This window comes from Balaenoptera acutorostrata, chromosome 1 (genome assembly GCF_949987535.1).
Source record: "Balaenoptera acutorostrata chromosome 1, mBalAcu1.1, whole genome shotgun sequence".
In the NCBI taxonomy this organism is placed as follows: Eukaryota; Metazoa; Chordata; class Mammalia; order Artiodactyla; family Balaenopteridae; genus Balaenoptera; species Balaenoptera acutorostrata.
Window position 1 is genome coordinate 55,970,447 of NC_080064.1, and position 13,968 is coordinate 55,984,414.

The following is a 13,968-nucleotide window of genomic DNA, read 5'->3' on the forward strand; positions in this document are numbered from 1 at the left end:
GAGCTTCTTAATTTAATAGTTCTGTGCCTCAGTTTCTTGGTCTTCAAATGGAGATAATAATAATATTTCCCTTGGGCTTGTGAAGATTAGACGAGTTGATCCATGTAAAACACTTGGAATATTCTTGATATAATATATATATGTATACAACACAGTAGCTGTTAACTGTTATCATTACTAATACATCCATCACTAGTTATTATTATTTCTTAAATGTTTACTATGTACTAGGCTCTTACAAGCCGTTTTCTGATTATGAAATAGGTACTATTTTTATCACCATATTGTAGATGAGAAAAATGGAGGCTTAGAAAAAATGTAAGTTCTATGCAAGAGTTAGACAGCAATAAGCAATTTAAACCCAAACTCCAATCCAGGTCTGTGTACCTCTGAGGCCATGCTCCTGGCCATGCTCTGCCAGGGTGGCAGTTCCTTGTTCATCATAGATGTTCAATGAATATGATTTAATAAAATATACAGAGCTTTCCAGTGACTTAGCTCTCTGCCCTTCCACGTTAGTCAGCCGCCAATAAGAAAACTTATGAAGAACTATACATTCCCAGGAATGCACTAAACCTGAGAGAGAAATATAACTCCTCAAGGAACTTACAATCCATTGGCAGAACTAAGACTTCTCAAGGTTTTAGAGAGAATTGGGAGTTCAAGTGCTACCTGGTAGGGTTTAGACAATAAGGCTTCCATAACAAAATATCTTGGCATCTCCCCTCACTTCACCTTTATTTAGTATATGGGGAAGGCAAAATAAGTAAGATAATTTTCTCATTATTTGTAATAAATCTTATGTTAGAATTTTTATTGATTAGTATTTTGCTGGTATAAGCAGAATCTAAAACCAACCAGTCTGTATCTGTCATACATCAACTGCATTGACATTATGCTAAGCCTGATTACAAAACAATATTAAAAAATTAGGGAAAAGACACACAAGCATGAATTAAGATGCAGAGTGGCACTAGTCAGTTTAGAGGAGAGAGGGCTCCTCACAGGCTGGGGCTGACAAGAGGACTTCCTGGAAGGAAGATGAGAAGAGCTGGGGGCTTTGTCGAATGGGCGCAGTGAACACGAGACAGCATCACAGTTCGGACCCAACAGAAAAAACATGTATGGAGGGACTGGTCTGGTTAGAGCTATAGGTTGGGAGACAGTGGGAAGAGAAGGTTGGGCAGATTATTGATGACCAGCACTATATTGTGAAACCTTTTTATGACTGACAAATGCTTACTGAGCACCTACTCTTGTTAATGGGTTACTTTGAGTTTTATTGTTATAAAAATGTCTTTATAACAATGCAGTACAAAAAGAAAAACAACCTATAAAATAGTTCCCTGGTCTCTCTGGTCCCAGGAGCGAACTCTCATTTCACAACAGCCTGGGGAGTCTCTATGTGCTCGGTGCTGGACGTCAGCCTTCTCCAGGGGAAGGGCTGATGGCCCAGGTCCTGGCCGTGGAGCCTCCACCCAGGGAGAGCGGGGCTGTCTTCGAGCTTACACTTCTTCTGGGACAAGTTGTCAGTAACCCTCTTGAGTTGCCTGTCCCCTTTAACAAGTTCTTCCTTATTTGTCACTTAAATGAAGCAGTGTGGTGTGTGGCTCATCCTTGGACAGAGAGCTGGGTGATAAGGTCAAGTCTCTCTTGGGTCCCTGATTTGCTATGTGTTCCTTGGTGTCACTTTCCTCAACTGTGAGATAGGTAGGTCTAAAAAAAGTTTGTAATTTGTACTGCCAAGTCCAGATGTGAGTTTCAGGCATACCTAAGAATTACTCTGCTCTCTTGATTCAAATTGAAAGATCCTCTGTCCTTGGTCTCTTTGAGGCATACAGAGAAGTACCTGTGCTCACGTGGAAAGCCATTCTACTGCCTTATTTCTAAAGGAATCTGCATGACAGGATTGGAGGGCTTCTCATCCCTGGAGAGACTGTCAAAGTCAGATTCCAGGGCCCCACCCCAGACTCACTAAATCAAACTCTTCTAGGGTAGATCCCAGGAATCTGCATTCCAACATGCTTCCAGGTGATTCTGATATGGCTAGAATTTCAGTAATTACGAACCATTTATCTGAGTCATGATCCTCACTTGTTGGACCTCTGGAGGCTTCTGAGGAAGCCCAGAATAGGGCTAAGCACTGGCACGATGGATGTTCGTAGAAGATCAGTTAATATGAGTGCCTGCTTTTGACAAGAACAGTGCTAAGTGTTATGTATGCACAGCGGTGAATAAAACCAACAAGACGTGGGGTCTGCTCTCAAGGGGCTCTTGTCTGTTCATATAGCCTGATCTATAAAAATCCACCCATTAAAAACATACACAGGGACTTCCCTGGTGGCGCAGTGGTTAAGAATCTGCCTGCTAGTGCAGGGGACATGGGTTCAAGCCCTGGTCCAGGAAGATCTCACATGCCGCAGAGCAATTAAGCCCATGCGCCACAACTATTGAGCCTGCTCTCTAGAGCCCGTGAGCCACAACTACTGGGCCTGCGAGCCGCAACTACTGAAGCCCACATGCCTAGAGCCCGTGCTCTGCAACAAGAGAAGCCACCGCAATGAGAAGCCCGCGCACCGCAAAGAAGAGCGGCCCCTGCTCACTGCAACTAGAGAAAGCCCGCGTGCAACAACGAAGACCCAATGCAGCCAAAAATAAATAAACAAATAAATAAATAAATTTATTTTAAAAAACATATGCAAATGGAGCCATAAATTGAAAATTATGACACTTGCTTTGAGAGAAGATGGAGACACTTGACATAGACTAGGAAGTCACCCACAATCAGAATAGACCTTTCTGGAGAAGTGATAAGTGAACAAAGACTTGAAGGATAATTAGGCAGATAATCAGGAGGACTTTCTAGACTTGCATTGTCCAATATGGTGGCCACTATTCGGTGACTGTTTACATTTAAATTAAGATTGAACAAAATTGAAAATTTAATCTCTGTTACATTATTAGCACATTTCAAATGCTCGGTAGCCACATGTGGCTGCCATATTGGACAGTGCAAAAATAACACCTTTTCATCATCTCAGAGAATTCTCTAGGACTGCCCTGGTCTCGATCAGGGGTGGTGAAACCAGTCTGGCACACCACCTATTTTTGAAAATTGAGTTTTACTGGAACACAGCCACACTTATTCTTCTGTGAATTCTCTTTGGTTGCTTTCACACCACAATGGCAGAGTTGAGTAGCTGTGACGGAGACCTTGTAGCCCACAAAGCCTAAATATTATCTGTCTTTTATTAAAACGTATGTGATGGAATAGGTTTAATGTGGCTGTCTAGCACATGGAGGGCAAGTGAGTTCCTTGTCTAATGCTACTCTTGCTTCACAGATGTTAAATGCTAAAACAAGAGAGGGACAGTGAGATTATGTTGCTTATGCACACCGGCAGCTGCTGATGTATTAATCTCCTCTTTTCTCTCCATCTGTGGCTTTTGAGGCAGCGGTCTTCTCGTCTAGACAAACTGGACCAGGTCCAAGGAAGAGTGACCCCGCTGGTGAAGCAACTGTGTCCTTGGAAGCACAGTTGACAATGTTGATATAATTGTGTACTGGGTGAGAGGCTGGACTAAAGAGTCTCTTCAAATCTCTTAAAACGCCACCTCCTTTGAGATGATACGTATCAAAACAAAACTGTTGAACTTTTGCTTTGGAACCCAGCACACCCTTTGAATACCTAGCCCCTTTGCTAGGTTCATTTTAGTAGTTCTTATATAAGATCCAGAAAATCAATATTCATGTGAATAATCACGTGGACCTTGATTTTTAGGAGTGTTTCTCCAGGGTTATAGAGCTTCTCTACCTGCGTTAATGGAATTTCATTAATGACATTTATCATCCAAGATACACATTTTAACACAAGTTTTTAAAAATCTAACTTCAGATTGCGTTTATTTGCAGGTAACTCTTAGAAACTTAATGAATCTTCTCAGTATCTGAAATCCCAAATAGCTTATTTAGAGGTTCAAGATTTTTCTTTTTCGTTACTTCTGGATTAAATTCACTTAAAAATAGCCTTAGTGGGCTTCCCTGGTGGCGCAGTGGTTGGGAATCCGCCTGCCAATGCAGGGGACACAGGTTCGTGCCCCCGTCCGGGAAGATCTCACATGCCACGGAGCGACTAGGCCCGTGAGCCACAACTACTGAGCTTGCGCATCTGGAGTCTGTGCTCCGCAACGGGAGGGGCCGCAACAGTGAGAGGCCCACGCACCGCGATGAGAAAGTGGCCCCCGCTCGCCGCAACTGGAGAAAGCCCTTGCACAGAAACGAAGACCCAACACAGACAAAAATAAATAAATTTAAAAAAATAGTCTTAGTGACTATATATAAATGAGTCGGTACATTTTCCTATTATTTTCTTGTAGATTGTTATTTGCCCTGGCAAATGAGTCACTGATTACACTAGTGTTTATTGATCAGCTACTAGCCAGAGTACTAGCATTGTTCTAGCTCTAGTACCAGCATTGCACTCCCACTGGAAATCAAGAAAGACCTTGGCCTCATCTATATTACAACCTGGAAGGTGCAAGCTCTGTGTCATTTATCATGAGAGGAACTGTGGTACATTATTTACAATCTTTTTGACAGCTTTGGAAAATGTTTTATTATTTCTTTTTTTTTTTCTTCAGATAGGAAACCTGGGGCTCAGACAAATTGCACAATTTGTGCAAGTTCACACATTTAATAGTGACAGAGCAAGGATTCAAATCTAGATCTTTCCTACTCCACAGCCATTCTTTCTCCTTCACTACTGTCTATTTTTGTTCTTGGTCATTGGTTTTCAGACAGGATAATTTAAAGAATTGTTTCACATATCACATCAGAGCTCAAGTCTGAATTTTTGTCATTCTAGTCTGAATTTTGTCAAATCTATTTTCTGTATGATTTTATCAATAGTACCTGAATCAAGTTCATTGGGGGAAAAGTTGGCTTGAAGGATTTTTTTTTTAATCTCCTTAGAATTGATCTTGATTTCTAAAACCTTCTAGATGCAGATGTTGGTTTCACCCACACTGCTCTGAAGTGATTTTTAAAAAAATACTTAAATTGCAGTTTTACTGTTTATGAGCTGACCTATTTTGTACACAGTATGAAGTATTACTTTTGTTGGTTAGTTTTCTGGATTGAATAACCACCAAATAAATACTGCTAATTCTCTTCTATTGTTTCAGATTTGATGGGAACTTTAATACCAATGTATCTAGAACAATTAGTTGTGATCGACTGTCTACTACTGTTAATAGCCGTGCCTTCAATCCAGGACGAGACTTAAATTCAGGTCAGTAATCTCTTGGTTTTGTAAAGGTGAGCTATATTCTACCACATTCAAGTTGAATAAACTTATTGCTTTAGCGACTTTCTTTAAGTTTTGAAGGAAAAATATGTACTTAAAATTAGGTATTTCTTTCTAGCAAGTTGACACTCAAAAGAAGGAAAGGAAGAAGAAAATCGAGTGGACGTGTATTGAGCATTTACTACACATCTATGTATGTGGAGTATGCCATGTGATTTGCTAGATTCTTTAATCCATTATCTAATTTATTAGCAGTTTTGCATTTGTTATTTTAAAGGTTACTTTAGAGACCCATTTGTCTCTGCACTTAGGAAGTGTTGAATTCATTTGTATTCCCTATCTATAATATTTAATTTGGGAGGTGGGATTGAAGAATGATGAAGGAGCTTTTCTGCTACTGAACAGTGCCATGATGCTATACAGTCGTCCCTCAGTATCTGCAGGCACTTGGTTCCAAGGAGCCCCCAAGGATACCAAAATCTACAGATGCTCAAGTCCCTTATATAGAATGGTGAGCTATAATGATAACAGTTGGCGCTTAGTATCTGCGAGTTTCGCATCTGTGGATATGGACAACTGACTGTATGTTGAGGTTGAACTTTCTTCCTGGTCTTGTTAGAACCCAGTCGTATGCTGTAGTAATAACTACTAAGGCACCTGTACACATGGTTATGTATAGCTTCAAAGTGACACCATGTCTCTGCTTTCTTGCCCTGGAGTTCCAGTCTACATTTCTCACTCTGTTTGTCTTGTTATGTACACTTGTTGAGTGATGGGCCTCAGAACCTAAAGGCTTCACCTTTTAAAAGCTGAAGTGCCTTTAGAAATCACCAGCCTCAATCCTAGAATTTTACCAAGGAATAATCTGAGGCTCAGGAGGGTCCTAAGACTTCCCTCATTACTAGAGAGATAAAGGATTTAACCCTTAAACATGAAGAACTGTATTTCCCAGATTCCAGGCCTCCTGGAGACATGTAAAAGCCAAGAGAAAAGCCAGAGGGCCAGAATATTTACTTTGAGAGGCCCAACCAGTATTGGTTCAGGGGAAGAATTGTAGCCTTTGGGCATTGTATACACAAACCAGGTAATCTATTAGGTCTGGAAAGAAAGAACTGTAAGCTTTATATTGCTTAAGGATAATAAAACTATAGCTGCTATCTAAATGACCTGACCTAAATCTGCCAGGCACTTATCGCCTAGACCAATATATAATGAATTCAGTCATTTTTTAAAAAATTGGTCAGAGAATCTTGAGGCCTTATGGAGCAGGTGGGGGTTATTTACTATTAGAAAGGAAGCTCAGTGAAAATATTTTTCATAAAAAATAACTGAAGAGAGTAGAGAAGGACCTGGAATGGGTGGAGAAAATGAATTATGGGAGATTCCAAAGCTGGAACAGGGCACAGAGCTGGAACTTGAGTCTTTTGACTGTCAGATTCAGTACTTGCCCCCTTTCCCTCAGCTGTGCCCAGCATAGGGTGTGTGAGAATAAGAGAAGAGTCGGGAAGGACTTCCAAGATATCCGACCTTATCAACGAGAAGGACAGAGTTGCCATTGATTGTGATGGGGAAGTGGAGGAAGAGCAGGTTTGTGTGGGACGCATGGAATCAACTTTTCAGTTTTAGAAAAGTTAAGTTAGTTATCTAAGCGAAAATGTCTCATAGACAGTGGGATATACAAGTCTAGAGTCCAGAGAATGGACCAGACTGGAGATTTATAAATGAGATTCATCGTGTATAGGTAGTACTTAAATCATGAGACTCAATAAGATCATATAGCAAGTGGCTATGAATAAAAAAAAGAAGAAGTCCAGGGACTGAGTCTTGGGACACTTGACCACTTAGAGGTCACTGACACGAGAAGGAAGCAGTCACAAAATCTGAGATGGCAGTCAGTCTGGTGGGAGAAACAGGAGAGCCATCTCCCTGAGGCCAAATGACGGAAGTGTTTCAAGAAGGAGGGAGAGATCAGCTGTGCTAAGTTGGCCCACTAAGACGAGGGCTAAGAAAACTGACCATTGAATTTAGCAATATAGAGGTTATTGGTGAACTTGACGAGGATTGTTTGGTGGGACAGTAGAATAGAATGAAAGGCTAATACTTATTGGTTCAAGCTCTTAAGAATGCAGGAAAGGAGATGGAGACAGTAAGTACATGAACTCCAAAGGTCTACTGAAAGGGAAGCTGGAGGGCCACATGGAGTCAAGAGAATATTTTTATTTTTTTAAAAATAAATAAACAAATTTATTTATTTGTTTGTTTATTTATTTTTGGCTGCATTGGGTCTTCGTTGCTGTGCACAGGCTTTCTCTAGTTGTGGCGAGTGAGGGCTACTCTTCGTTGCGGTGCGTGGGCTTCTCACTGCGGTGGCTTCTCTTGGTGAGGAATATGGGCTCTAGGCGCGCGGGCTTCAGTAGTTGTGGCACGCAGGCTCAGTAGTCGTGGCTTGCGGGCTCTAGAGCACAGGCTCAGTAGTTGTGGTGCACGCACTTAGTTGCTCTGCAGCACGTGGGATCTTCCCAGACCAGGGCTCGAATGTGTGTCCCCTGCATTGGCAGGTGGATTCTTAACCACTGCACCACCAGGGAAGCCCCAAGAGAATATTTTTAAATTGAGAGAAATTATGGCAAGGTCATGTGCCAAAGGGAAGGATCCAGTAGAGAAAAGTGAGCAGTGAAAAGAGACAATTGCTGGAGTCTTTTCCTTGATTAGGCAAGAGATGGTGGGATTCCAAGTAGAGGATGTAGAAGCACAGGGCATTCATTCTTAATGAGAGGAGGGAAGAAAGAGAGGGCATGTGGAGATGCCCGTAATGACCGACGTGATGTCAGGAACTTGGGGACATGCCCTTCGTAGTGACTGCGTTCTCTCAGAGAAGTAGGAAGCAAAACCATCAGCTGAGAGTGAGGCCAGTGGTGGGGGTGGGACGGGGACGGGGAAGCACTGAAGACCTGGTAGTTATACTAAGAGTTCTCTTTTGTGACAGAGGTTTAGGGTAGAACTCAGCTGCGCAAATAATTGGGAATCCTGACAATATGCTATTTTATTACAGTCTTTATTTGTCAAGGGAGAGGTGGGGAGGAAGAGGATGGTGAGGGCAGAGGTATGTAGTTAAAGCTCAGATCTTGAGTTTTGCTGTTTCCAAGAGCACGTCTCAAGTCTAACGTCCTACCTGATAAGAGTTGTTCTCGGCACAGTTGACGTAGCTAGATTTACAAGACATTTTTGGCAATAATCAGGTATCTGAGAACTGACTTGCTTGTATTTGAAGTTTTGTGACATTCTACCAGGCAGTGGCTGCATCCCAAAGTCCACATTCTTGAGCAGTCATTTGTAATACGAGAGGAGTGGAAGATGGTGGAGGGTGACCTCAGAGCTCCCCCTTTCCCTCCTCTCCAGCTCATGCCCCTTTTCAGAGCAGAATTAATGTGCTTCGTAGGCTATCACATGTCTGATATTTACATCTGTAAGATGTCCAGCCTTAGACTGTATATAATCCATCAATGGGTCCCTAATTGATAACACAGTTTCAGATTGCCTCTCAGACTAGCTGGAAACAGACTCGCACAAATTGTAAACCATTCTTAGCTTCATTATCCAAAACTAGGTCATGTGTCCATCCATCCAACACACATGTGTATTCTTCTTCTTAAAACCATCCCTGCCAGATCTCTACTTTCCAAATTGACTCCTTGCCCCTGAATCCATTCAAATAACTAACGTTTGACAGTGCATGTGTTACATGATGGTGCTGGTCATGTTTTGCTCAGGGTCTTTCCTGCTTTTATCTCTAGTTTCTCACTTTCTCTCTCTCTCTCTCTCTCTCTTTTTTAAAATTCCTGCTGAGCTATTTTCTTGTGCGTAGCCTGATCCCTAAAGAGAGTTTATTTGAAGAGTCCAAGGAAAGTTGCCTCTTGCTCTCTTGAGTTACACAGTTGAGGTGAGAGTGGAAGTGGGAGTTAGTCTTTCTCGCCAGAAGAAAAGGTGTCTGGACTTTCTTTATTGTATTTGATTTAAAGAGCATTTGAAGTTGCAAACTTCGATCTTGGTCACATTGCCGTCTTCATTGAGAAACAGGATTCACGGGGTGAAAGAGGCGTTTATAAGTCACGTTACAGCAGGAAATGCTGCAGGAGGTACAGGTGGGCACTGGCGGCTACGGACTGTGCTGTTAATTTCAGTGGCTTCATTGCTTCCTTCTGTGAACGACAAAGATTGGCTCTGTGCTATAGGTTTTTCACTTTTCTTCAAAATAGCTTGAAAATTATCTATTAAAAATGCTAATACCGGGCTTCCCTGGTGGCGCAGTGGTTGAGAATCTGCCTGCCAATGCAGGGGACACGGGTTCGAGCCCTGGTCTGGGAAGATCCCACATGCCGTGGAGCAACTAGGCCCGTGAGCCACAGTTACTGAGCCTGCGCGTCTGGAGCCTGTGCTCCGCAACAAGAGAGGCCGCAATAGTGAGAGGTCCGCGCACCGCGATGAAGAGTGGCCCCCACTTGCCGCAACTAGAGAAACGCCCTCGCACAGAAACAAAGACCCAACACAGCCAAAATTAAATAAATAAATAAATAAAATTTAAAAACAAAATGCTAATACCAATGCAGTGTAAAGCTGTGTTCTACCTATAATAAAAGAATAAAAATCAACAAAACTAGGAATTTCTAGGGTTTTTTTTTTAATGCCTAATTACTCCAGCTTCATGATTGCATTAGTATTATAAAAGATTGGTAGTTATTTTTATAACATCTAAAAAACTATTCAGTCACTGAGAAATCTAGATTCTTGTGGTTATATGGTTCCGTTTACATTCATGTATGTGGGTGTACATATGTATATACACAAAATTAAGTACACAAACAGAGGGCCCTTTTCTTCACCTTGCTTCCCCTTCAAGTTCTATTCCTATACTGCGAGCTACTTTGAAGTCTCATAGTTTCTCACAACAACCCTATTACACTGATTTCAGAAGATTTTATTAGCCATATCTATTCATTATGGAAAGAGTATATATATACTCTTTCCATAATACCTATGATCATAATGGATACAGCCTGGTTTTTTGTTGTTTGTTTGTTTTTTACTTAGCAAATGTATTCTGGACATTCTTCTGTGTCTATGTAAATAAATATACATCTCTATCATTGTACCAGTGTATAATTGTGTAACATTGTTGAATCAACCAATCTATTCCAGTTCAACATTTAGACTGTCCCAGTTTTTCACTATATCATTGCTCCCTGGAGGATCTCAAGGGACCCCTCCACAGTTTCACTTGACTGCTATGTAACATTTGGCATGTAAGGTTCTTTTCTGAAACTCTGTAATCCTTAGTTCCTATAAAATTGTCCTGTGCCATTTATCCCCGGACTTCTCTGCCCAGTCCTTTTCATCCTTCCTCTTGAGCTCCTTTTCCCTAAAGTGGATGTCCCCCCATGTCCTCTCTTCACCACCTCCCTCTGCTCACTGAGTCACTGAGTGTCATCTCCCTGAATGTTCTCGATTTATGCAGCACTCCCACTCCTACCACATGCTACTCAATTCTAAATCTCTGTCTCCAGCCCTGGCCTGTTTCTGAGTTTATTTATTGAGGAACCAACTTCAGGGGACACATCTCTCTATGATTATCCTGTAGATACCTCAAACATTAAAACAATCAAACAAACAAGAACACTTTCCTCTAAACTTACTCCCCAATCTGGGTACCCCTCTCCTGGTTACACTGGGAATTCTTCCTTGCCTTTTTCTACCCAGTTACTTCAGGATTTAACAGTTTTGACTAAATGAGAGTGTGAGAGAATGAATATTTGCCAAGTATTTACTATGTACAAGACACCTGGCTAGGCATTTACCTGTGTGTCCCTCTTCCTTCTCATCACATCCAGTGGTAATGTAGGTCTCGTTATCCTTTTTTTAAGATATTTATTTATTTATTTGGTTGTGCCGGGTCTTAATTGTGGCAGGCGGGCTCCTTAGTTGAGGCTCAAGGGCTCCTTAGTGTGGCATGCGAGCTCTTAGTTGCAGCATGCATGTGGGATCTAGTTCCCTGACCATGTATCAAACCCGGCCCCACTGCATTGGGAGGGCAGAGTCTTAACCACTGCGCCACCAGGGAAGTCCCTCGTTATCCTTTTCATTGAAGGGAAACTCGGTTTAGATTCCATAGTTCAAAGGTGTGTCTTGAATCCCCTTTGTTTTCTCCACTCCAATACCATAAACTTAAATCTTCATTGCCTTTCTAGAAGATGAATTAATGTAGAAGCCTCCCAAAAGTTTTCCCTTCTCCTATTCTTTCTCATTTTCAATATATCCTACACACTGTAGGTATTCTGAAAATATCTGCTCTATAACTCCATTTGTCAAAAACCTCTGATAGTTTACCTCTAAGATAAAGGTGGAAGCCTTTAAAATTCATCTCCCGCTCCTCTTCCTCTTCCTTAAGCCCTCTGAGCTGTATCCTCAGGGAATCCCTTTCATTGCTTCAAATCTCCAGTTTCTATTACTCTTCCATACTTTGCTCTTGTTCAGTAAGAATTCCTTGTCTGTTGTAGCAGGTTGGGTTTACCAGGAGGCAGACTCTGAGATGGAGGTTGGCAGTCTGTGGGGAAAGGGCAGGAAGCAGGATTGAGCAGTGGGAGAAGATGGGCTGAGATACAGCCTCAGTGGAGTCCTCAGCCACCCCCAGGGGAGCTTAGAGGCTGGGGTGACCCTTCAGGGTTGTGTTGGCCCAGCTACAACTCTTCATTACTTTATTCTATGGTACGTTCTTATTATAGAATTTTAATTTTTTTTTATATTGAACATCTGTTTGATGCTCTATTCCTTTTAATTTATTTTTTGTATGCCAAGTGCTCAATCCAGTGCCTTACCCATAGCAGGTACACAGTAAATGCTTATTGAATGAGTAAATGAATGAATAGAACTAGGATTTCCTTTGTACTTTTGTTGTCTCATCTTTGTAATGGAATAACCGAGACTTTTGGAAGGACCTTAGTGAAGGGAAGAATGTAGTCGTGATGTGCTATAAGTCAGCCCTGGCTTTCTTAGCTTAACAGCAAATATAAATGTCTCAGGTAAACAACACATATAAATGTCTCAGGTATAGGGAGACTATATAGAGACAGACTATCCAGATGAATAGTATTATTTACATGAAACTAACTATGGTGATTTCAAACATGCAATGCACACAAGAAAATCAGTCCATTTATTGTCCTCGGTACCTCATACACCGCTACATACTTTTGTCTTAGTCTTACCATGGATACCAAGGAAAAATGTTTACTCAATATTATAGATGAGAAACAAGCCTAGCTACCTAAACTAGACAGGATCTATTAACCGACCTACCTAAAGTCAAACAACCAATTGTTGGTATTGATGTGACTAAACATACATGTCCTGACTCCTTGTCCGATGTGCTCCTTACAACAGACTGCTTAAGATGAAGGGATTTCTCCCCATTACTGTATTCTGCCTAATAACACTTCAAACTCTTTTGACCAAACCTATAATCTTCTCTCTTCCCACCCAAACCTCCTCCCCAGCCCGTGTTCCATATGTTAGTTAGCAGCAGCTTCATTTTGCTCCTCACCAAAGCTTGAGACCAGAACCAACCCTGACTCTATCTCTCTCTCATAACAAGCTTCTCTCAGGTGACAACTTTACTGTAGTTACTGTGGCACACACCAGGGTAATTAAGACAGAATTTCTCCCCTCAGAGAGCTCACAACCTTGTCCTATGTGTGTTGAGGGCACTAGGAATGAGGAGAAAAATCAACAGACAAATATGGTCGTGATGCAGTGCTAAATGCTGTCATGATAAAGGTAAGCCTGGGGCACTTGACCCACATTGTGAGGTTGAGTCTTAAAAGACAATAGGAATTAGGTGACTGTGCTTGTGGCAAACACATTTCCCATTTCAGAGTCTGTGAAACATGCCGACCACTGTGGAGGAGGGAATAAGTAACGGAAAATGAAGGTAGCACTAAGCCAGATTTTAATGGGCCTTGTATATCAGTCTGAGGAGTTTGCTTTGGGTTTGGTTTGGTTTTTGTTTTGATTTGTTTCTTAGCTTGAAGTCAAGCAGCTGACGGACTTTAAGCAGGGCAGGCAAGAGAGCTTTGTGAAGAACGGATAGAAGAGTAGTTAGCCTGGGAAAAGAGAAAACTGGAAGTAGAATAGGTCATCCAAAAGTGGGAGGGGTCTTGGAGAGGGGCCATGGCCTAAGCAAGCATGGCCTCATCCAAGATGAGTGGTTAATGGGATGGCAAGAAGCAGAGAATCCGTGGAGACCACTCTCCACGGCAGAGGAAGTTGAAAGGTCACTGATTGATTGGCAGAGAAAAGGTGAAAGGTCACTGATAACTTAGGAAGGGGTAGGATTTAGGGGGGGTTCTGCAGATAATAGTTTTTTAAGTTAGAGCAACTTGAAAATATTTATATGCTGAAGACAGAGAGAGAGAAAGTCTAAGAAGCAAGTGAAGCTAAGGAAACGGACAGGACAATGGAGTTTAACATCTTGGTTGAGTTGTCCCAAACCTGTCTGATCATCAGGGTCACCTGAAGTGCTTTGTCAAAAATGTCTATTCTTTGGCCCCCAACCCAGACCTAGTGAATCAGAATGTTGGCTTGGTAAAGCTTGGGAATCTGTAGGCTTCAAA

General features: G+C 41.8%; 1 protein-coding gene across 1 annotated transcript in view; it reads left to right on the plus strand.

Moving 5' to 3' along the window:
* Nucleotides 1–13,968, plus strand: part of CACHD1 (cache domain containing 1) — a 212,037-nt gene that overhangs the window by 128,510 nt on the left and 69,559 nt on the right. Inside the window, exon 4 of the mRNA XM_007164743.2 lies at nt 5,184–5,290. Within this exon, the coding sequence (XP_007164805.2) occupies nt 5,184–5,290 (107 nt within the window). The remainder of the gene's footprint in view (nt 1–5,183; nt 5,291–13,968) is intronic.